The 24,551-nt window shown below is 51.0% G+C and overlaps 1 protein-coding gene across 2 annotated transcripts; it reads right to left on the bottom strand.

Annotated features, from left to right (window-relative positions):
• Positions 1–2,190: 2,190 nt before the first annotated feature.
• Positions 2,191–17,161, bottom strand: LOC143835038 (repulsive guidance molecule A-like). 2 transcript variants are annotated; one of them, XM_077332122.1, is made up of 3 exons: positions 16,965–17,161; positions 11,590–12,071; positions 2,191–5,737 (listed from the first exon to the last, which is right to left on the bottom strand). In XM_077332122.1, the coding sequence occupies exons 1-3, from the start codon at positions 17,074–17,076 to the stop codon at positions 5,066–5,068; spliced, it is 1,266 nt and encodes a 421-aa protein (XP_077188237.1). In that variant the 5' UTR covers positions 17,077–17,161; the 3' UTR covers positions 2,191–5,065. The 2 variants fall into 2 exon arrangements, with proteins under 2 accessions (XP_077188237.1, XP_077188236.1); XM_077332121.1 differs by having other exon boundaries at positions 11,590–12,074; positions 16,965–17,159.
• Between the last annotated feature and the right edge of the window lie 7,390 nt (positions 17,162–24,551).

The following is a 24,551-nucleotide window of genomic DNA, read 5'->3' as shown; positions in this document are numbered from 1 at the left end:
TGACACAGTTTAAAGGTCCCATGATGCCTACTAATTTTTTTTTTAATTCATACTTCTATGTTCATACTTCTATGCATGGAATCATAGGTGCATGGTGACCTTATGGGAGCACAAGTCCTTGGATACATCCTTATCCATGGTTAATATATTTGTGAAACAGCCTGGGGGAGGTGGGATATGTCTGGCTGACCAAGTTGGAATAGGGCAAATCAGGGTGCAGCCAGCAAAGCAAAGCTGGCTGCACCCTGATTGTCCCTGCCCCTGCAGCTCCCACCCTCCGTCCCGGGACTCTAGCCTCTTTGCTCTCAGATGCGCCTCAGTGCCTGGAGCCAGCAGCAGGTAAGGGGAGAGGGCCTTGGGCAAAGGGTCGTGGTCGAGGACCTGCTAATGAGAGCCTCCCAGCTTGCTGCCTGCCTGTTAAGGAGCTCTGTCCCAGGCCTCCTAACAAGCTGGCCAGCCTCTACCCGGCCCACTTGATCTGGCTGCGAGCTGCAACACAAAGCCACCTTAAGCTGCCTGGCTGGGGGCCAGGGGAGAGGACCCTTTCAAGGCCCATTCTTAGGAACAGGCTTTGAAGTTAGTTTAAAAAATAATATAGTTCCTGGTTTTGCGGGTGGGGAGAGAAAACTTTCAAGAGACACGCTTTGTGTTACAACTTTGAAAAAAAATATTTTATTTCTGCCATCGCCTACACACGTGTCTGCCTATTCATTGCTCCAGGCACATCACCATTTTTAAAAAGAAATTCCTATCCCCAGGAGAGGGAGGTGGGTGTGAGGGTGGGAAAAAGCAGGCGATTTTACTGCATTTGAGTCTCCATACTTTCCTTCTGCTGGTTGCCTGCTGATTGCTCTCTCGTAGCTAGCACTTTTTAGGTTGGTGAATCTACTTTTCGGGATTCCCAGAGAAGTGCTTTAAAATGGAGGAGGTAGTGAGCCGTCAGCTGTCCAGATGCTGGATGCAGGCGACGTCATGCAGAGCAGCCGGAATATAACATCTACATTAGGTAAGCATTTCACTATATTTATCGCGTGCGGAAAAGCCCTATGATTCTATGATTCTTTAAAAAAAAAACATGAGGCAGAGCCAAGTGTAAAATGGCTGCCACATGAGTTGAAGCCAACCACAAAATGACAGGCAATGAGGCGATGCATACCTCTCATAATAGCTCTTCAAAATTCCAGGTTGAAGCCCTGCTTGACTGGGTGTCTTTTAAAACAGACATGTTGTTTTCAGATGTTTTTTTGCCTGCACACCTCTTTCCTTCAGCCACACAATGAAGATCATCCCTGGTGCTTCAGTGAGAGGTGCTGCAGAAGGAATTTTTAAAAATCTTCACAGCTCATCAGATCTCCAAAGGCCATTCAGAAACCGGGCTGGGTGAAAGTCTGCTCTCTTAAAACACAAGGGCAGGGGCCAGGGGCACCATCCTGGGGACCTCTGATGTAGAAGGTATTTCAGGATGGTGGAAAGCAAATGGGACTAAGCTAAAATGAAGATGAGCTCTCAGTCCTGCTTCCCAGGCAGCCTCCAAGAAATCCACTAACAGGATGGAGGCTGTCCAGCACAATCTGCCTCTGAACATGGAGGTTCCATTTAGCAATTATGGACTAATTATCTTCCGACTAATCCGTTTCAAAAGCCACCTAAATTAGTGGCCATCAGGAAGCAATTGCTTTTACAAAGACACTCTGCCCATGCTCAGGGCTGATGCCATCCAGAATGAAACAAAATATGGCTTTTCAAAGCTGCCCAGAAATCCAGCACAGAGATATGGCGGTGGCAGAAGTCCATTTTCACAGTGGCAATAGCCAGTCAGCCGCCTTCTATACGTTACTTGACCAAACTCTCCATTCAGTCCTGGCAGATAAGTCAGAGTAGGCAGGAGACTTATAAACCAGGTTTTGGGGGGGAGGGAATATCAGTGGGGTGCCTATTCCGAGTCACAACCAACCCTTGCAGGAAATCAAGTAGGGGATTCCTCAATTGTTGTTGTAAAACAAGGGAAAGCCCCAAGGCACGGGAAAACCAAATGGAAGACCCAACCTGGAGGGGGGGGGGGGGGACAGCCAGAGTTCCAAACATACCATCCAAACAGGCAGATCTCAGTTCAGAGGTGGTGGTTCCACAAGCATTTCCGCATATTTCCCCTCCGCCACCAAAGCCACACAGTTTTAGGGGGGAAATGGACCAAATCAATTTAATTTATTAAAAGAGAACATGCCACAATGTGGTAAATGTTCTGACCAGCTGACACTGGTGGAGAATATTAGGGAATGGGGCGGAGAGAGAGTGAGAGAGAGAGAGTGAGAGAGAGAGAGAGAGAGAGAGAGAGAGAGAGAGAGAGAGAGAGAGAGAGAGAGAGAGAGAGAACACTGCATAAAATGTACAGACTCATTTACAAGCGTTCAAACAGAAATATACATCTTTTTTGTTGCTATTTGCAGCAAATATTGGTCCAAGTGGATTGCACCACAAGGGCTTATCCTGGCCCCTTTTTCTAACACAGAGAGAGGCAAAGTGAGCATCAGCCGGGTATCTGGCATCCACTCAAAATCAGAACTCTAGTAATTGGTTCAGTGTTCAAATTCTGAATGTATTTGGGTGAGAAAATCCCAGTGAAGCCTGCTGTTTCCACCTCCTTTCCCCAGCTAATCCCAGCTCTGCAGAAAACCAGAAGTTCTCAAGGCACTTCCAGACATTGAAAAAAATAGCGTTACGCCAACAAAATGGTATAATGCTAAAAATAACGTGCCTCCAGACATTCCTCAGGTTCTGGCTCTCTCACTTTCGTCTGCCTTCTCACGCTTCTTAACACCCCACATGCCTGCTTGAAATGGCAGAAGAGAGCAACAAGTTTACACGTGACTCTCCTCCGCCTGTCAATCAAGCCAGGCAGCCAATCACCTTTCCCCATGTTTCAAAGGGCCCACAATGCCAGTTAATTTTTTTAAAGTAAAACTTCTCCATTGAAACACCTATGTATCTAATCATATATGCATAGTGCTTTAAATAATGCTACTCCTTATGGAATTGCTAGCTTTGAATCTTTTAAAAATTAATCTCGTTCCCGGTTATGCGTATGTGGGGGGGGGCTTTACAGAGGCATGCTTTGTGTATTAACTAGAGGGGAGATTTTAATTTTTTTATTTTTGCTTTGCCTGCATGATTGAACGCCTATTTGTTGCTCCAGGCAGCTTGCTTAAAAAAATAAAAACATCCCCATGAGAAGGGAGAGGGAGGCGGGTGCGGGAGTGGGACATTGGAGGGGGAGATAGGCAAAATGGCCCTCGGTATTTATTTATTTAGATTTATATACCGCCCTCCCCAAAGGCTCAGAGAGAGGATGAGCAAGAAACAAACCACCCAGTCCATCTGTTTGTAGCAGCAGAAAAGAACAAGAGCCCAAGAGCACCTTCAATACTAACAAACTCTGTGGCTGGGGAGCAGCTCTTGTGGGTCCTTGCTCACTTCTGCAGATACAAAAGCTGGACTCTGGCTCTTCTCTCCTGCTGCAGAGAGACTAACATGGCCACTCATCTGGACCTACCTAAAGAAGTGAGGACTCAAGAAATCTCTTCCCCAACCACAAATTATATTAGTTTTGAAGGGGTTCCTGGACTCTGGCTCTTTCCTTCTGCTCCAGACAGACTAACAGGGCCACGCATCTGGATCTAGCCGAAGAAGGGAAAGCTCTTCCCCTGCCACAAATGCTTTTAGTCCTGAAGGTGCTGCTGGACTGTTATTCTTTCCTCGAGCTCCAGGCAGACTCACAGAGCCACCCACGTGGATCTACCTGAAAAAGTGAGCAGGGACTCACAGGAGCTCCTCCCCTGCTCCAAACTGTGTTAGCTTTGAATATACAACAAGGCTATTGTCCTTTGGGGGTTGATGATAAATATCATTATTTCCCATTATGGGTATAGTACTGGGATTCGGAAAATATTCAGGAAAGCCAAATATTTTCAGTTCCTGGACATTTAAAGGGACTGAGATCCATTTAAATGCCTGCCAAACAGCTGATCCTGCTTTCTCTACAGATAAATGGCAGCCATTTCAGGGTTCCCTTTTGCTCCCCCCCCCCCCAAAAAAAAGGATCACTGTAATGGTTTGTAGTAATACCCAAAAAATACGAATAAGGCGTTTTTTTGGGAGGGGGCGTATTCCGGTTCATGTGAGCTGAATGCACCTGCCTAGTGGAACTGTGAACACCGAGAGAACGTACACTCATGTGCTCAACACAGAAGGCCACAGCTTTCTGGGGTGGGGTGGGAGGCAGCAGGGACTTACTCCTAACCAAACCTTGATCAGCTTGCTAGCTCCAGCCCAAGAAGCAGTTTTGCCCAGCAAGCAGTCCAGGGAAATAAAGGCAAAGTCCCCAAGTGAGTGTCGTTCTGAGCATTTATTTATTGAATGTCTATACCGCCCTCCCAAGAGCCTCTTGTGGCGCAGAGTGGTAAGGCAGCGACTTGCTGTCTGAATCTGTCTGCCCAGGAGGCTGGGAGTTCGATCCCAGCAGCCGGCTCAAGGCTGACTCAGCCTTCCATCCTTCCGAGGTCGGTAAAATGAGTACCCAGCTTGCTGGGGGGTAAACGGTCATGACTGGGGAAGGCACTGGCAAACCACCCCGTATTGAGTCTGCCATGAAAACGCTAGAGGGCGTCACCCCAAGGGTCAGACATGACTCGGTGCTTGCACAGGGGAGACCTTTACCTTTACCTTTATACCGCCCTCCCCTGAGGCTCAGGGATTCTGTTCCTAGTACTTTGTTTTCAAGAACCTCTGCATGCAGAATGAAATCCACCTTCTACCCTGAGTGTTTCATGGTCTGGAATAGCAGAGGGGGCTGGTTAGGGAGGTGCGCCTTGGCTCAGCCGCCTCGGTGATCACCAAAGCCCGAGGCGGCAGGCTTCGGTGATCACCGAAGCGGCTGAGCCGAGGCACACATCCCTAGGGCTGGCAGAGACTCCTGGCATCAGGGGAGATCTCCTTGTTCGCTCACGTAAGGCTGCAGGGCTCGGCTGAGCTCAGGGCTGTGGCACACTCCTCTTTGCGGCCACAGTTGTCAGCGCCAAACGGGAAGGACGAGGAAGACGAGAAGGCCAGGTGATAAAAGAGCAGCAGTTCTTCCCAGCCTGGGCCTCCAGCCCGCTGAACTGGCAGCCCTGGAGGCAGGGAGCAAACGGATCCTGCTGGGGTAGAGGGCCTTCATATCCTCCAGAGCTCCATAAGCAGCCATGGAGAAGTCCGAGTCCCCCGTGGTCAGTAAGTCAAAGACGCAAGACTGGAAGTACATGTCCTCCACGGGCAGAAGGTGGTTGCACTCCTGGCTGGCAGTCTCCACCGTGTAGGCCTGCCGGGAGCTTGGCAGGGTCTGCCCGGAGCTGGCCGGACTCAGCCGGTGCTCCTGGATCTGCTCATTCTGGGGGCAGCCGTGGAGGCAGAGCTGCAGGTCGGCGCTGTGCTCAGAGGGGCCCAGGATGTCCTCCGGCACGCGGATCGCGAAGGTGAGATAGCGGCCCACCTGCCGCAGGATGGCGGTGCTGCCTATGTGGTGGGCCTGGATCTCCACCTGCCTCCTGTCCGGCTTCTCCAGGATACGCAGGCTGCTGCCGGAGCCTTCCTGCAGCCCCCCGCTCCTCGTCCCGTCAGTGAACGCCAGAGGCAAGTCTCCGGGGGTCGCCTGGTAGACCCTCTGCTCCGAACAGCCAGGGAAGCTCTTGAAAATCAGCGTGATCTGCAAGAGGGGGAAACCGGGATGTTACTTCTGAGAATGAAAGGTTTGCTGCACCCACAACTTATCTTCCTTATCTTCCGTCAGAGCCTCTGCCCACCACGGCCGTTACCGTCTCCTCCCGCTGGCGGTAGCTCTTGGCGGCCTTTCATTTCACCTCCTCCTTGAACCTTCTGACTGGAGGTGCCGAGTAGATTCCCTGCCGCTAATCCATGGCCCTTGACCCTGCCGTGCCCACCGGAACTCCTCCAACACCCAGTCATTAGAACCTCACAGAAGCCATGCTGGGTCAGGCTAACTTTCATGCTAACTGGCTGCCATTCACAGACCTTGCCGACTGCTTTAACCCAGGGTTAGTCAACCTGTGGTCTTCCAGATGTTCATGGACTACAATTCCCACAAGCCCCTGCCAGCATTTGCTGGCAGGGGCTCATGGGAATTGTAGTCCATGAACATCTGGAGGACCACAGGTTGACTATCCCTGCTTCAACCCAATCTCAGATTAGGGATGTGCGCCTCGGCTCAGCTGCCTCAGTGATCCCCAAAGCCCGAGGTGGTGTGTAGGAGACAACGCCATGGTGCAGAGAGGAGGGGCAGTATTGGGACAGCTGAGCTGAGGTGCACATCCCTAGTTCTAGCCCACTATTCGTGGGTAGCTCATCAACCCACTAAACAAGGACTTGATGATGAGACTAAAATCATTTTCCCATTAGGGAACAAAAACAGTCAAGTTATTGATTCTGCTGCCGTCCTTGTGCAGCCGGCTAGGCGGTCCCGTAACTGTAGAACAATTTCTGCTTTATAATGTATTCTTTTTTTTCCTGTTATTTTATTTATCATACTTATATACCGCCCTGCCCGGAGGCTCAGGGCGGTTTACATCATAACAAAGAACAATACATAAAACAGTCTATAAAACATGTATAACTGATAACTAATAATTGTAACCAAATAACAGCACAATATAACAGTATAACAATATAGTAATACAAACAGGTCCAGAGCTTATTGGTGGAATTCTGAGGGGGGGCGGGGGGGAGCAGGGGCCCTTTGGTCGCTGTTGATTACGTCTGGTCTCGGCCAAATGCCTGGTGGAGGAGCTCCTTTTTGCAGGCCCTGCGGAACTGTTTAAGCTCCGTCAGGGCCCTGATCTCCTCTGGGAGCTCATTCCACCAGGTGGGGGCCAGAACAGAGAATGCTCTGGCCCTGGTCGAGACCAGGCGGACTTCTTTAGGGCCAGGGATCCTTAGCTGGTTGGTGGTGGTAGAGCGCAGAGCTCTTTTGGGGGCATAGGCGGGGAGGCGGTCCCTCAGGTACACTGGGCCCTGACCGCGTATGGCCTTGAAGGTAATTACCAGAACCTTTAGTCTGATCCGGAATTCAACTGGTAACCATTGCAGCTGGTGGAGAATAGGCCAGATATGAGACCTCCACGGTGTTGCTGTGAGGATCCTGGCTGCTGCATTTTGAACCAGTTGTAGTTTCCGGGTCAGGGCTAAGGTTATTCTTCTTTGTATGCCAGTAAAGGTCTTCTGATTCTGAAATTCAATTCCAGTAGAAAATAAAAAGCATCCGATGTAGTCAGAAAATCTGCACAGCTTTCTTCTCCTACTTGTTTATATCTAGAAATCTTATTTGTTAACATGACACAGCACTTTATGCGCATAGGTGTCTAAGCACGGTAGGGTGCAGAGCATACCACTGAGTTAAACGCAAAATTGCAGTACTTTGGAAATGTTTTTAACACTGTGACACAACGCACACATTCTTCACACGCTGAGATTGCTGGTGAGTCTTATGCTCTTTGTAGTTTCCTTGTCCGTTTTCATTTGGGTTCTCAGTGGCTTTTGTGCTTTCCAAAGTTAGCTGGGGTCTGAAGAGGCAGCCTATGTACACATTCTAAATGAAAACTAAACAAATCAACACTGTTTACTGTTTGCCAATCTGGCTTCTTTTCAGGACTGATTAAAACATGCAATCACTGCTCCAGCACCAGAACCCCAGGGACCTCACTGGGCGAATGGAGCCACTGAACTTTCAAGCAAGGGAAAACGTGGAAATAATCCTTGCAACAGATAGTGCCATGCCCACGAGCAGCAGTGAGACACAGATCCTGCCGGGACAAAACTCTATGCAGAAACAAGCATCAAAGAAGAAGAAGATGATGATGAAGAAGAAGAGTTGGTACTTATATGCCGCAGTTTTCTACCCAAAGGAGTCTCAAAGCGGCTTCCAATCACCTTCCCTTTCCTCTCCCCACAAAAGACACCCTGTGAGGGAGGTGACGCTGAGAGAGCCCTGATATCACTGCTCTGTCAGAACAGTTTTCTCAGTGCCGTGGTGAGCCCAAGGTCACCCAGCTGGTTGCATGTGGGGGAGCAGGGTAACAAACCCAGCTCGCCAGATTAGAAGTCCACACTCCTAACCACTGCATCAAACTGGCTCATCTATTTCAAGATCTGTTTCACCTGTTTCAATATCTGGTGGCAACAGTGTCTCTTTCCTGCCTTTCTTTCACCAATGCAGCGTGGGCAGGACGCCCAGGAGCTCTCCTGTTCAGCTATTGGCCAAATCCAGTCTTTTTGCTTCAACGAGACTGCAACATGGAGAGACCCATGCTCCTAAGCGCATTCACTCCAGGCCCGGGGCTGCAACCTTTCTAAATGTTTATGCCACTATCACAGATTGCCACACGGTGGCAGCAGAGAGCCACTGCTGTGCATCATGCGTACCTCCAAGGAAGCTTCCAGAACATCTGCGCTGAGAAACCTGCCCATGATGACCTGTTGCCTTGGGCTCTCCCCCCCCCCCCCACATACACACTACAAGGGATTCTGGGGAATATTCTTGTAGGCCCGTACAGTACGGAAGCTCATCATGCGTGTGATTCAGCAGGGCTGTTCTTACGTTATTGTGTTCTTAAGACATGTTTGCAAGCAATCTGCCTTGGTACCTTGTGGACGGGTTAAAGGTCCCAGGCATGTCTCAGGTGCAGCCCCATGCAGAGAACATTACAGCGGTGCAACCTGGATGTAATCATTTGTTCCCTCCCCACTGCTGTTGATATCCCCTTCAGCTCTGCAGAGGGAGTCTACACATATATATTAGTACATTCTAAATAAAACCTAAACATATTATTATTATTATTTATTTGATTTATAGGCCACCACTTCCAGACAAGCTGGCTTGTGGCAGGTTACACACCCCAGTAAAATAATCTATCCCACCCTGGCACCACAAATAACCTTCCTTCCACACTCCGCAACTTCCCAAAAACCCCAGCCCGACTCAAGTCGTAATCAGGGAGTGGATACTGTTCTAGAGGGGAGGGGGGCCTAGGTCTAATTGCCCTGGCCGCCAACCCCTATCTTGCAGGCCCAGCAGAACTGTGAGAGCTCTGTCAGAGCTCTCAGCTCTCCTGGGAGCTCATTCCACCAGGTGGGGGCCAGGACCAAAAAGGCCCTGGCCCTGGTTGAGGCCAGGCATACCTCTCGTGGGCCGGGGATCATTAACAAGTTTTCACCCGCAGAGCAAAAAGCCCTGCGGGGGACATAGGAAGGTAGACAGTCCCACAGAAGGGCCTTAAAGGTCAATACCAAAACCTTGAACCTGCTCCAACTGGCAACCAATGCAGCTGCCTCAGCACTGGCTGGATATGGGCCCTCCAAGATGTAACCATGAGCAGGGGTAGTCAACCTGTGGTCCTCCAGATGTTCATGGACTACAATTCCCATGAGCCCCTGCCAGTAAACGCCTTCATAGCCAGGGCAACACGTAGTCCAACTTTAGAAAGTTGGCCTGACGGGATGCCAGAATTCCGCACCTGCGTGGTTGCGCCCGCTGTCTTGCCGCTGCCGGCACTGCCCTGCCCCCCCCCCGCGGTGCGGTGCTGGCTGCACCAGGAGGGAACGGCCGCCATAGCGGCCGAATCGCACAAGCCTAGTGGCCACTCCCATATCTAGTTGTCCCCCCTTCCAGGGGTCCCATGTCTAAAGGACAAAGCTCAAAGTGAGTCTGGGGACGAGGTGGGGGGAAGGCACGGGGTTCTCTCCCACGGGCAGGCTTTTTACTTCCTGCAAAATCACCTGCAGGGGCTATAAAACAGCTGCCTCTTTCTAAAGTTGGACTACTTGTTGACCTGGCTATTAAGGTCTTTCTGGGCAAGATTGTCCCACAGTTGTTATACTTCTGCATACCTCCCGGATTTTCTCCCAGCTGTCCTGAAATCTTTTTACAGGCCATGTGACCGAGGTGGGCAAATCCCAGGTTGCATTGCAGAGGCAGACCGAGGTGGGCAAATCCCAGGTTGCATTGCAGAGGCAAACTCTGAAAGTCTCTTGTTTTGACCTGGATGACCCAAGCTGGTCTCATCTGGTCAGATTCAAATGGGTCGCCGTGTTGGTCTGAAGTAACCCAATAAAATCAGAGTCCAGTGGCACCTTTAAGAGCAACAAAGATTTATTCAAGGCATGAGCTTTCGAGTGTCTGAGGAAGAGTGCTTGCCCTTGAAAGCTCACGCCTTGAATAAATCTTTGTTGTTCTTAAAGGTGCTACTGGACTCTGATTTTATCATCTGGTCAGAGTTCAGAAGAGAAGAGACGCCATCTTGGATCAGACCAATGGCCCATCCAGTGCTCAGAGCAGACCCGTTCCTCCTTCCCTTTCCATGGCCTAATCTCTGGGACCAAATCTTCCCTTCTGGCAGGCTGAGATGGAAGGCAAGAAGCAGCCAGGCTCTCTCTCTCTCTCAACAATACCTACCTTATAGGGCTGTGGTGATTTAATCAAGAAGAGACAATCTCCCAGGGATGGACCAGGAGGGGAAAATGGCCCTGGCAAAAGGGCCCAGGGGGAGAAGCAGCTCAACCATCCCCAAGTGAGGCAGGGAGGGAGGAGAGGTGGGCTGGGGTCTGACTCCCCTGTGCTGCACAAAGATCAAGTGGGCCAGGTTTCACCATTTGGCTACAGGGTCAAATCAGGGCAGCTGAGAGGGAAATGTCTTGGTACAAATGCATGAGAGCCAGCTTGGTGTAGTGGTTAGTGCAGACTTCTAATCTGGCGAGCCGGGTTTGATTCCCCTCTCCCCCACATGCAACCAGCTGGGTGACCCTGGGCTCACCAGAGCACTGATAAAGCTATTCTGACCAAGCAGTGATATCAGGGCTCTCTCAGCCTCACCTACCTCACAGGGTGTCTGTTGTGGGGAGAGGAAAGGGAAGGCGACTGTAAGCTGTTTTGAGACTCCTTCAGGTACAGAAAAGCAGCATAGAAGAACCAACTCTTCTTCTTCTTCAGTAATCTCTAAGGCTCTCTCAGCCTCACCCACCTCACAGGGTATATGTTATGAGGAGAGGAAAGGGAACGTGATTGTATGCCGCTTTGAGACTCCTTCGGGTAGAGAAAAGCAGCATATAAGAACCAACTATTTTTCGTCTTCATATTTCTTAAAGAGGAAGGTGCTGTATTCTCCCCTCATCCCCCTCCAAACGTTGGGAACATTAGAAAATAGCACCCCAGATAGAACTAGGCAGAACAAATCTTCCTTTTCAACATTGACTGATTGTTTTTTTTTTTGCAAGGAGGGGTGTATGTGATTCCTTCACCTGCTGGCTTCCAGAAAACAATTTAACTTGTGATTGCGCTAAATGCAGAATGTGGTCCAAAGGAAGGTCAACAGCAAAGCTCATCACGCGCCTTTCAAGCCGATGATATCAGCCGCCACCCTCCTTTGGGTTGAGAACGAAAGGGTTGAATTCCAACCAAAGCAAATTAACTGATCTAGCCATCTGCAAAGTGCTCAAATGACCCCCAGGCTCCCAGGGAAGCTTTTTAAAAACAAAACAGATGTCATTTACCTTGCTGGTTGCTGTGGCACCGGATCCAAGCCCCACAGGGACATTGGTCACCTGAACCGACAGGTACTGGTTATCGATGAGGGGCCAGGCTCCCTCCACTTTACAGGTCTGGAATTCATCTTTAAATGTCCTCAGGTGGGGGTCCCCAAAGAGCCCACAGTGAGCAAATCTGGTTTGGAAACTGAATCGGGCTTGGTAGTTGCACATCTCAGAAACCAAGGGCTGCGTGGCTCCTGGGGCCCTGGCAGAGGACGTTGGCCCATCACTGGAGCAGTTGTGCTGCCCAAAGAGCTCCTTGATCCGGAAGACCGCCGAGTGGTACACCAGATCGCCCCGGCACAGACGGGCCGTCTTCCGCGTGCAGAGGGAATAGGCCCGCAAAGCCACGCAGTAGTCCGTGTGCGGCAAAGTCTCCTCGGTCACCGGAGAGGTGGCTGCTACGTAGTCCGTGTTGCAGCGCTGGATCCGGCAAGGCTGGCCGTCTGCTGTGACGAGAGAGAGACAGAGCAAGGAAGATCACGGACACATCCATCAGGAGGGATACACAAGCCCTGCCTACTGGCCAACCAGGCCATTCTCACCACACAGACACACACACTGGCTCCACCCTCCTCACCATTTCTGCCACCGTGAGATTCTGTGAGAGACGCCATGATGCCTTTGGCCTGGGTAGAACTGGTCATGAACACATCGCGCCACATGAGGCCGCCGTATCCTGAATCCATCCAAGTCAGTATTGCCTACTCAGACTGGCAGCAGCTCTTGGGGGTCTCAAGCACAGATCTTTCCCATCACTCCCTGCCTGGTCCTTTTAACTGGAGATGCTACCGGGGATTAAACCTGCATGCCAAGCAATGAATCTTTATTTATGGCCCTTTAGACCAGGGGTGGGCAAAGTGTGGCCCTTCAGATGTCCACGGACTACGATTCCCATGAGCTTTACTGACAACCCTGGAAAGGTTTCCTGATGGGTTTTCATTTATATTTTTAAAATCTGGTGAACATTTGTTGGGTGATTTTGCCTCTCCCTCCATGTGGTCAATGATGGGCCTGGAGGGGGTGGGAAGGGGAGGGGCCCAGGTGGGCGGGCGGGCCCACAGCTCGGCTTCCCAACCAAATTCTCCACGATTGCGCCACTTCTGGGGTTTCTCAAGGGTAAACAAGTTGAGAAAGGCCGCTCTAAGGACAGCTTCTCCGTTTATTGAGTTGTCGTCCACGTTTCTCACTCAAAGTAGATTAGGCAGAAGGAGTCAACACAATCTGCAGAATGGGACAGATAGAATCATGGAGTTAGAAGGGACCTCCAGGGTTATCTAGTCCAGCCCCCTGCATAACGCATGAAACTTGCAACTACCCATTAAACACTGCAATGGAATTGAGATTCTAGAAGTCTAGACTCAAACCAGACATTTGAAAAGAGAACTGAAGTAAAGCAGGAGTATTAACAGGATGTGTTAAAATGACGCAAAATTACATTTTCGTTTCCCTCCCTCCGCCACCCAGGCACCGGCACCAAACCGATAGACTGCTTCCGACCATGGAGGTTTTACTTGGCTAATGGCTGTTAATGGGACCACAAATCCGTCAAATAGCAGAGCAATGCTCCTGAATAGTTGTCCAGTCTCCACGTTCAGCATGCCTTTCCCACCACACCGAGGAGCAGCAGGGCTGAGCTCCCCCACAGAGTACAAGCTCAGCTGTGTCCCAGGCTCCCAAAAGAACAATGAACTTGGCTCTGCGCTCCTTAGAAGGAGAGCCGAAATAAAAACTTGAGAGCTACACAAATGCAAATAGAAAGGCCTTTCCCATCACCCACTTCCCTTTCAACTGGAGATGCCAGGGATTGAACCGGGGACCTTCTGCATGCCCGGCAGAGGCACTGCCACCAAGCCTCCCCCAAAACAAAGGCACACCCGGTCACGCATGACGCTGCCTTATGTTGAGTCAGACCCTTAGTCCACCAAGTCCACCAAGAGAAGAATCTTGCCTTCTCAGCCTGGCAGCTGTTCTCCAGGGCTTCAAGCAGAGGAAGGTCTTTCCCACCACCTGCTACGTGGTGCTTTCAACGGGAGATGCCAAAGATCGCACCAGGGGCCTTCCGCATGCCAGGCAGAGGCTCCGATGCTGGCCCGCAACCCACGCAGCGCCCACCTCGAGGGCCGCACACAGGCTCACCTTGTCTTTGGGGAGGAGGGGCCTGCGGGCCACGAGCAGCAGGGGAGCCGGGGCTGGCGGGAGGCAGAAAGGGGCCTTTGTGTTGCCGGCACATCGAACTTGTTTTCTTTGGCAAGGGTGGGCTCCTCGCTTGCCCACTAGAAAAACAAACCTCCCCGGCTGCAGGAGGGTCCACCCTTCGTGTGTTCTCGGAGAAGGCCCCGGCCACTGGGGAGGGGTGGGGGCAAGGCTTTTCCTGCTTGTCTCAGCTCCTTTCACACAGCTTGGTTTTCAGTGCCTTTGACAGGACCGTGGTGCCTCTGAGATTATACAGAGTGCCTATCGCCACGTTGGCCTGAAGCAGCAGAACAAAGTTTGAGTCTCGGAGTGATCTCGAAGACCAACCCAGTTCAATTCTGGCTCCTTCCCAGGTTAGTTCTTTTGTCATTAAGGCTGTTACCACTTCTGGGTGTTTTCCTCAAATAAACGGCCCAGGTGGTCCCTTCCCTGTGGCTGCTGATAACAGCAAGTCCCCCCCCCCCCGCATCTTTCCTACCCCGATTTCCGATTTCCAACTCTGGGTTAGGAAATTCTTGGAGATCTGGGGATGGAGCCTGCAGGAAGGGGAAGGAGATCAGTGGGGTCTGCTGCCAGTCCCCCCTCCAAGGAAGCCGTTTTCCCCAGGGGATCCCTGTCATCGGAAGCTCAGTTGTGATTCCGGGAGATCTCCTGCCCTGCCCTGGAGCCTGGCAACCATGCCCCCATTCCTGGTTCATGTTAGACTCCAGTTACCCCCATGCCAGTGGGGTGAACCCCAGAAATAGGAGACCTGCTTTGAATCTCTGGCCTGCCAGGGAAATTCCCCAGGGGACCCAGAGCAGGGCATTCCTGCTCACCTTCCCCAACCTCCTGGACTCCTTGTGGGGAGCAGGAAGCAGAGAGAGGGGGAGGGAGGGAGGAATGGGCTGCAAATCGGATTGCCAACCCTGAGCCCCATCAGAATAACATTGATTCCAAATCTGTTCTAGTCTTCTGTCTGGCAAGAGAGTCAGTATAATAGTGCCCTTGTTCTCGAGGATCTTCCAGAGCAGGGGTAGGCAAACTGTGGCCCTCCAGTTGTCAATGGACTACAATTCCCATGAGCCCCTGCCAGCAAATGCCATGCACATCTGGAGGGCCACAGTTTGCCCACCCCTGCTCCAGAGATTTTCCATTAAGTATGTTAGTTAATTTGGCCATTTTTGAAAGGTTTGCTGTTTGATCAAACCACGCTGCTAGTGGTTCCAATGATTTCCAGTTTCTTGCTGTGTTCAGCGACAACTTTTACTCTGCCCCCATCTGCCTCCCTCCCCCATGGAAGGGCCCCCAAACATCTGAAGGCAAACCAGTCAGTTTACTTCCCCCCCCCCCAACAAGCCCTCCAGATCATGAAGGCCCACACGGAAGACCCTCTTTGCTCTCCTCCAGGAAGGCACACAGAGCAGCACCCCAATTTCCAACGTCTGCCTTCCCCAAAGCCTCAGAAGCCATCACCCTGTTCTCTTTCAAGAACCAGGGACCTCTCCCTCAAAGACACAAAAATTACCCCCCCCCCCGCCGCTGCTATCCTCCCCTCAAGAAAACCCCAAACGCAAGCTCAAAATCTGAAAATCTAATTTCCTTTCCTCTCTCTTCTTTCCCTTCCTGTGCCAAGAAATGAAAAGCAGGGACTCGATCCGTCCAGAGATTTATAATCTGCTCTCCCCTCCCTTCAGAAACCCCTCCTCCCTGCTGATATCTGACTCTCACAGGCAACGATCCTGCAAAGCAGGCCACCTCACTGAGGATTTGAACACAGGCTTCTCCCAGGCTGCCACTCCAACCACAACAGCACAAAATCCAGAACTCCTGCCCCAAATTTCCTGGTTCCAAAGGACAAGGGCACACTCCAATACACACACGCCCCACAGAACATTAAAGATGCTTTTTCACAGGCCCACGTTCCATGATAAGGTGGTTGCTAACCACCAGGTGAGGTCTGGAGATCTCCTGGAATCACAAGTGATCCCTGGGTCAGTTCCTCTGGAGGAAATGGCTGGCTTGGGAAGGTGGACGCTATGACACCGTCCCCTGCTGAAGCCTCACCTCCACAGGATGCACCCCAAAATCCCCAGGAATTTGGAAACCCTGTGTAGAACCCCTAGGGCCTCCCACAGATTTATTTTAAATCTACAAAGGAAGAGCACAGAATTAAATCATAATTAATCTCTGTTGAGTGTTTCCCCCCCCCAGCCCAATATCCCAAGATAGACTGCTCTTGAATATGGAGGTTCCATTTGGCTGGCCACATCTGCCTTCTCCTCCTTCTCCCATTACTTTACTCCCCTCCCCGCTTTCCTAACTGGAGCCTTCCTGGGTCCATCTATCCCAGCACGCAGCCACCGGAAGGATTTTGGGAACAGCAAGCACACACAAAAATGTTTTTGCAAAAAACACAATAATCTGCAGGTCCGATTGCCCACTCCCTCAAAACGGATCACTTAGACCAGCATTTGCTGGCAGGGGCTCATGGTAATTGTAGTCCATGAACATCTGGAGGACCACAGGTAGACTACCCCTGATTTAGACCATATAACAATTGCAGGCCGGGGTTCTTCCCAGTCATTCAAATTAGGCTTGCCATCCTCCAGGTAGGGCCTGGTGATCTCCCGGAATTACAACTTATCTCCAGACTGGACTGATCAGCTTCCCAGGAGAAAACATCTGCTTTTTTTGGGGGGGGCGCTTTATGGTCAATGATCCCTCGACTCCCCAAGGTTTTATTCCTCAAACCTCCAGGAATTCCCAACCTCTGAGTTGGCAACCCTGTACTCCGAACAAAAGCACCGCTCCTTCCTCATCCATTAGAGCGCAGTGGGAAGAAGGGAGGGAGAGGGCTTGGCATCGCTTTCCACGGCCAATCACACGTTGCCCCACATCCCTCCCCAACCCCGGCTGCCCCCAATCCAGGAGCGACTGCGAGGGGGCGCATCGGGGACCGCGTAGTCCGATCTGCCCGAGCCGGTCAGACGCGGGAAGCTCGGCAGGGTCAGCCCCGGTCAGTTCTTGGACGGGAGACCCCCAAGGAAGCCCCGGCCCAACCGAGCCCGCCAGCTGTTCCGCATCTGCACGCAGCGCCCCCCCCCGCGACAGGGGGAGATCAAAGGCAAGCACATCAAAGCCGCGCAGTCGCCCCCGCCTACCTGTCCAGGGCCGGAGGCAGCACAAGGTGAGCAGCGCGGCCAGTGGCGGCCACCGGAGCCGCTCTCGAGCCGCCGCCGCCGCCGCCGCCCGCGGGAGGCTGCCCGGCCCCATAACCCTCCAGCCATCAGCCCCGCAGGAGGCGCCGCCGCCAGCGCGCAGCCAGGGCGAGACTGAGGACGCGGCGCCGGAGCCCTCGGCCAGTCGGACGGCAGCAGGCGGGGGGGGGGGTCTCATCTGCATACCCGAGAGAAGCGGCCAATGGGAGGCGGGGAGCGTTAAAAGCGGGTCGCGGGAGCGAGGCAAAGAGGGCCGTTTCATTGGTCGAATACCTGCATTTATTTACATAATAAGAACTTGTCAAACAATGGCGAAGCGAGTAGTGTTGCGTCATCGGCTTAGTCCGAACTTTTGGCCAATCAGGTCGCGCCTGTATCCCTTGGCTTCCCCGTCCCTGACTTCTATGAAGCAAAAGGACTTGTGTGCAAAAATGAAAAGATCTAAGGGGCAAGAACCACAAGAAGCGTTCTGCCTGCTTCCCCCTGCCCTGGAGGGGCTGGCAGCCGGGCTCTGGGACACTGCGGCCGGGTCCTGCCGGCCATCCGGACCGAGATCTTCCACGGGCCAAAGCTCGGTGCGCATCCAGCAGGGCAGCCTCCCTCTGCATGCGCAAGAGCGTCTTTCAGAGCAGTCCCTAAAAAGCAGAGTTGGATCCCGGGCATCCATACCCCACTTTCCACAGGTGCAGATGACTCAGGGGTTGGAGCTCCTTCCCCCGGAGGAAAGGCTGAAGAGTTTGGGACTCCTTCTCAGGGAAGGGAGGGCACATATGGCAGAGAGGTTTAGAAAAGTATGCACAGGGTCAAGAGAGCTGACAAAGATAAATTATTCCCCCCCCCCCTCCTGAAATGCTAGACCTTGACGGTATCCAAGTGAGTAGCCGTGTAGGTCTGAAACAGCATAACAAAATCCAAGTCCAGTGGCCCCTTTAAGACCAACAAAGATTTATTCAAGGTGTGAGCTTTCGAGTGCAAGCACTCTTCCTCAGACAATATAATCCCAGTCCATTTTGGGTTGTGAGCGGAAGAGTGCATGTACTCAAAAACTCACACTTTGACTAAATCTTAAAAGTGCCATGGGAATCAAATTTTGTTGATTATATCCAGTGAAACTGATGGGCAGTAGGTTCAGGACAGAGAACGGGAAATACTATTTTACACTGTGAGTGATTCAAATGTGGAATTCTCTGCCAGAGAAGGTAATGATGGCCACAGGAATAACCACTTGAAGAGGGGCTTAGATAGAGATCAGTCTATCAGTGGCTTCTAGTCCTGGGAAACTGAGAGATGTCTACACATTCAGAGCCAGGAGGCAATCTTATCAAGACCATCACTTGCTGGGGATAGAGGCCAGAAAATGCGGGGGAAATAAAATAGATAGGCGAGGCAGATTTCCCAAGTCCTTTGTCTGGAAGCTTCCTTAATGGACTGTGGACTCTGCAGAATCAATTTGCTCCAGGACAATTTGCTCCCTCCCACCCCCACTCCACAGGAGTCTTTGTTCCGGGAATGAGGTGAGGGGGAAAGTCTCAAGAAAAGCTAGGCGGACCTCTGGGGGGTTATTTCTGGAGGAGAAACCAGATTCTGGTGAGATCGATCTTCCAGATGTCTGTCCTCCATCCTCTGCATGCCTGTGCTACGATTTCTCTCTTCTGCCTGCTGTGCTCCATGAAAAAAGTTATTTGTCTTACTGTACAAAACCAGCCACATTCTGCAACTAACTGTGCATCTTGAAGCCATTTTGAGCGGAGACCCCCATTAAAGTTATACAGTGGCCCCTAGTAACAAAGGCATGCATATTTTGTGCTCCCAACGCAAGTGTCACTATATAAAAACAAGAGGAGTTTCAACAAGTCTACCTCAGAGCCCAATGAACCTTTGCACTTTGCCCTTCAAGTTTTGGAGTCAGCTATACAGAGGGAAATACTTTCTTTTTGGGGGTCTTTCTGCCTACCTGTACCATTTCTCTAACCCCACTTAAAGGTAAACAGAAAGAAGGCATCTTTTTGGGTGGTGGGTAGCACATTTCCCTGGGCAGTGTATTTTGCAAAGTGTTTGGCATAATGCCAGCCCCTAATCACAAGCACTGCAGTCTGATAGGGTGTGATTTCATGCTCAGGGCATCAATTTAGACAGGATTAGTTGAGAATAACTCTGCACACAACTGCACAGCAAAACGCTCAGGTGGGAATCCCTGTTGGATCCGAGATCGACATTCTCCTCATACCCTTCTGAACCACACCTTTGCAGTCCTCAGGATTAGGAACCTGGGGGAAGACAAGTTGTTCTACTTAGGGCTTAGGGCTGATCCTGCATAGAGCAGGGGGTTGGACTAGATGGCCTGTATGGCCCCTTCCAACTCTAGGGGCTTTCCGCACCGGGATCTTTGTAGCAAATTGGTTGCTGAATGAAAAATCGCCATTTAAAATAGTGGAATTCGTCGTTATGCATACCTGCCTTTGTAGTGGAATCCAGTTGCGTTTTGTAGCGTTTCCCACAGGCTTCCGGTCTCGGCAAAAATCGCTAGAAAGGAAGCGCTATTGCCAAGCTCGTCCCGCCCCTGGCCATCAAGCAGCCAATGGGCAGCCGTTAGCATGCTCCCAAACAGCCCCTTTCCCTTTAAGAAAGTTAAAAAAACAAAAACAAAAACCAGACCCATTGCAACGAATCTGTGTTGATTCGTTGCAACGGAGAGACCCATCCAGCTGCCCGGTGTGTTTGAGCTTAGTGACTGAAGGGGAGGGACTGAAGCTGGGGAAGCCTCTAAACAGAAAGAGGCTCGCTGGTGCGTTTATCCCCGCTCGCTCGGAGAAAAAAAAATGGCGATCGCTTCGCCGGAAGATCAGAGGAGAGAGCCAGGGGGAGGGACTTTGTAGAAACCGCAACAATGTTAACGCACAGGTCTTTTTCGCTAGTGTTGCAGATTGGTTGCAGGAGTGTATCGCTTTCCGGAGGGTGAATCCACTTTTGGGGATTTCCCTGAAAGCGCTACAAGGAAGCGCTTTTTGCAGATCGGTTTCAGGTGTGTGGCAGATTGTCAACGACGTTGTGCATAACGGCAAATCAGTAGCGTTTTCAATTGGCAACCATTGTGCGATTTTGAAGGCGTGCGAAAAGCCCCCCAGGGATTCTATGATTCAGAGGGGAGTCCTGTTGGTCTACAGTAGAACTGCTAGATTCAAATCCAGGAATACCTTAAAGACCAACAAGATTTTCTGATGGATTTCCATGGGACTCAAATCTTGCTTTTTTGGACACTCTGAAAACAAAAAGAGCTGATATGATTTAGTTCTAGGAGAGACCCAGGTTCAAATCCCCACTCTGCCATGGAAACTCACTGGGTGACCCTGGACCAGCCACACACTCTCAGCCTATCCTACCTTATAGGGTTGTGGTGAGGATGAACTGGAGGAGAGGAGAGCCAGGTAAACTGTGTTGGGTCCCAATGGGGAGAGAGGCAGCATGTAAATGAACAAACGTTTTGGAGCACAACAGATGTGTGAAGGTTAGTTCTTCCCTCTTCCGGATTAACCTTGAGTAAGCCGGGTTCCGTGGATTTTAGAGATGTTGACGTCAAATAACAAAACTTCTATCCACACCCATGTATTTCTGCTGTTTCAAATCAAACCCCATTGCAAAGAGTGTTGAAAGGGGATCAAAAGTGAGTTACTTAGTGTGTGCAAACATCCCCATTTGAAACCAAAGTTCTCTTCCTGGTCTAAGCTTTCAAGGGCACACCACGGATGGCAGGGGCTCATGGGAATTGTAGTCCATGGACATCTGGAGAGCCACAGTCTGGCCACCCCGGCTCTATTGCATTATGTCCCACTGAGGTCCCTGCCCTCCCCTGGCTCCATTCCCAGATCTCCAGAAGTTTCCTCACTTGGATTTGGCTACCCTCCATCCCCCACTCCTGGCCAGGGGCAACCTGGCAACCCTACTGTGTGGGGGGGTGGGGGGAGCTGGGAGATGATTATAAATGATCTGCCTTGGCCTGGTTCCAAAGCCATACACAAAAATAATGAAGGGGGTACCTCTTATTGTAATTGCAGATCACCTTATGCGAACCAGATTCAGGTGGACCACCTTTGGGTCTGAAGCAGAAGAACAAAGGGACCATGGGACTCAGACTTTGCTCCTGTGCAGACTGCTGCATGGAAAACACGGAGGGGGGGGACTGCTCTCTTGCCCCTTTTAAATATCAAGCCACTTTTTATTGCCACCCTCCATCTTTTTCATGCTCTGTCCATTCACTTATCCATCCACATTCACCCACGGACCCCACAGTTCTTCCTTCTCCACATCTCCCTGTTTTGTTCCAATTGATTGGTGGTGGACCAAAATACATCACACACACACACAGTGTCTTATGATGCCAGCAAGGTGGGAGGTTTCTCCTGGATCACTTTTCACAGGCAAATTATCAAAAAGCACCATCCCATGTCAGATCACTCTGAAGCCCTCTGAAACTGGGAAGCTGGGCTCCAGGGCGTGGCATTCACATCCTCATAACAAAAGAAGGGTCCATCTTCTTATCTCACCATCTCCAATCCCTCCCTACCCCATGGCTATGGAGAAAGGACGAATTCCCCGTTTATTTCGTTGTGTCAAAATCAAGCCCACAAGCCCTGGACTGCGCTTCTAAACATGTTCAGAGTTCCGTTATCTCACCACCCAGTAAGCACCACTACACCTTTGGCTTCCAGAATTTATTCTCCAGGGGCCAATGGCATGATTTCAAAGTCCCACCACCTCTCCCGCAAATGTAGGGTCACAATACAATCCCATATAATCACAGAAGGTCACAGGGAGAAGCCCTCCTGACCCTCCTACCAATCAAAGAAGCTCATTTGGTGGGTGCACGAGACAGGGCCTTTTTGGTGGCAGCCCTACAACCACCACCCAGGGAGGTGCAGAACCAAATCTTCTTTGTCTTCTTCCGTAATATCAGGGCTCTCTTTCCATCTTTAAGAGAACTGCGATTCTTTTAACTCTTTCTGATTACACAGAGGGGAGGGAGGAAAGGAGAGAGAAGGGTTTTTTTAAACTCTGTATGTGCAGTGAGCTCATGGCAGTGGTGGAATAAGAACTCAGATCTCTGAGGTTGTTATTAAGAGGGGGAAAAAAGGGGGGGGGTCCTACTTCCTGATGCCTGTAACCATCCCCAGGGAGTGGGGAAAGCTCCTCGCAAACCCTGTTATGTCATTTTCAAGGGGCTGGGAAAGGTGCTCCTCTCTTTGCTTCCAGAGCTAGGTGTGCAGTTCTTTGATGCTGATGGAGCTGTCTTCCAAGTAAACCTATCAGCTGTGACCTGCTGTTGCTGGATCGTGTCCGATCGGCTGCTCTGCTTTGTTAATGGGCTGCAAGATGTGGAGGCCTGCTGGTGCTTGGAGTTGGGGCTGGGGGGGGGGGATAACAAAGAAGCTATTTATTGCTAGGGCAAAAGGGCGGGGAGGGGGAGGAAGGGCTGGGCTTGCAGTGGAGTGGGGCTTAATTGGAAAGATGAATGAGACGCTCTCTCTGCAGAGCAATTTGTCTGCGCACAAGGAGGCTGAGAGCCAGAGCGCCTGTTACAGCAAGTACTGCGAACACAAAGCACAGGATTTGGCCTGACTGGACACATCAGGATCTGCTCTCAGCCCTAAGACAAGACTGTAAAACACCCAACAGAATAATGGTCCACCCCTCTGCTAGTTAGCTTGGCCTGTCTGATTCTCCCAAGCCCTCATTTGGAGGGGATGTACTGTAGACTGTGTTTGGGAGATGGGCCACGTTTCTCCTGAGAGAAAGCACTGAGCACCCTTCCCACTGCCTGCAACACTGTCGGTAACATCAATATGCTTTCCTCACCTCCGTCTCAGCCCTATTTGCATGGCGAGGAACCCATACCTAGGGAGGGTACTAGGAAATATGAGGTTAGCCATAGCAGTTCTCCTCCCAGCTGGAAAGCTGAGCAAAAATCTAATGTCGCTTTCTGCACAACAAGACAAAAGGAATTACTCAAAAGCTGGAGGTTCCAGCAAAGCGTTTGGGGGTCACAGAAGTCAACAGGTTTTAATGGCCCAGGAGGCACTGCCACTGAACCAGTGTCTACTGGGTGGATGGGTCTTTCCCGGGGTGCCAGTGACGGGGGTAGAGTTGGGGGGCATTGGAGTGGGAGGCCTTAAGGCTGAGAAAGAAGCCCAGGACACTCCATCAGGCTTGAGGGGTGCCTCTTCCGGGGTATAGGGGCTGAAAATGCTTATTGGGCTGCTCTTCGGCCTGGAACCAGCCACACCAGCCCCCTGCATCTCCCGTGATGTGATGTTAGCTGCTGCGTGCCAGCAAGCACCCTGCCGTTTTCATTAGCTACACTGCACTGCTGTCCGGGCAACAAATCTGAGCATGGAAAACCGTTCTGCCCTGAACCAGGAACAGCAGCGCAAGAATTACAAAGGCCGCTGCCAAGTTAAAAATCTGATTGAGACTACCAAACTCTGAACGTGAATCCCAGCACACACAGACAGCTGAAAGGAAGCGCTCGCCTGTGGGGTCCTTCTCAGGGCTGTGAGGGACAACTGGGGGGAGAGGGGGGGATTTTGATAAGGATATGTCAGGTCTTCTGGAGAAAATGGCTGCTTTGGGAGGTGGCAAATCCCACCCTCCCACAACTGCACCCCCAAACCTCCAGGAATTGGCAACGCTGGCACACCAGCAAAGACCCATCAGATGGCACAATTTAGGAGGATTTACTTTGTGTGGTGTCAGTTTTAAGAGGTGGGGGAAACAAAGATTCACAATACTTTGCCATGCTACGTCTAAAGTGATGCTTCTGGACACACTGGGATGTCCCAAATGGATTCTCAGGGGGTCGCTGGGTTGGTCTGAAGCCACAGAACAAAGTTTGAGTCCAGGGATATCTTTGAAAACTGGCAAAGTTTTATTCAAGGTATATAGGCTTTCAAGGGCACATCTGAAAAGTGCTGCTGAACTCAAAACTTTGCTACACATTTTTGTTTTCTTTGCAGCCAAAGAGGTGTTCTATGTAGCTTGACAATTCCCCTTCTGTGTAACCCTTAAACTTGCACCCACCATTGTGAGTGAATATAACAATGCATTAAACTTTTAAATTAAAGGGGGGGGGGAGAGAAGCAGCATGGTATAGTGGTTAGGAGATCTTCTAATCTGGTGAGTCAGGTTTGATTCCCTGCTCCATCACATGCAGACAGCAGGATGTCCTTGGGCTAGTCACAGCCTTGATAGAGCTGTTCTGACCGAGCAGAAATATCAGGGCTCTCTCAGCCTCACCTCCCTCACAGGGTGTCTGTTGTGGGGAGAGGAAAGGGAAGGAGAATGTAAGCCACTTTGAGACTCTTTCAGGTAGAGAAAAGCGGCGTATAAGAACCAAATCTTCTTCATCTTCTTCCGTAATATCAGGGCTCTCTCAGCCTCACCTCCCTCACAGGGTGTCTGTTGTGGGGAGAGGAAAGGGAAGGAGAATGTAAGCCACTTTGAGACTCCTTCGGGTAGAGAAAAGCGGCATAGAAGAAC

This window comes from Paroedura picta, chromosome 4 (genome assembly GCF_049243985.1).
Source record: "Paroedura picta isolate Pp20150507F chromosome 4, Ppicta_v3.0, whole genome shotgun sequence".
In the NCBI taxonomy this organism is placed as follows: Eukaryota; Metazoa; Chordata; class Lepidosauria; order Squamata; family Gekkonidae; genus Paroedura; species Paroedura picta.
The sequence above is the reverse complement of the archived record's forward strand: the minus strand, read 5'-3'. Positions and strand labels throughout refer to the sequence as shown.

What these genes read in the sequence shown, in the direction of transcription:
- LOC143835038 (XM_077332121.1), bottom strand. Translation starts at nt 17,076, where the DNA reads ATGGGGCCGGGCAGCCTCCCGCGGGCGGCGGCGGCGGCGGCGGCTCGA. An exon ending in CTGCCTCCGGCCCTGGACAG is followed by an intron (nt 12,075 to 16,964) that starts GTAGGCGGGGGC and finishes CTCTCGTCACAG; the next exon opens with CAGACGGCCAGCCTTGCCGG. An exon ending in GTGCCACAGCAACCAGCAAG is followed by an intron (nt 5,738 to 11,589) that starts GTAAATGACATC and finishes CCCCTCTTGCAG; the next exon opens with ATCACGCTGATTTTCAAGAG.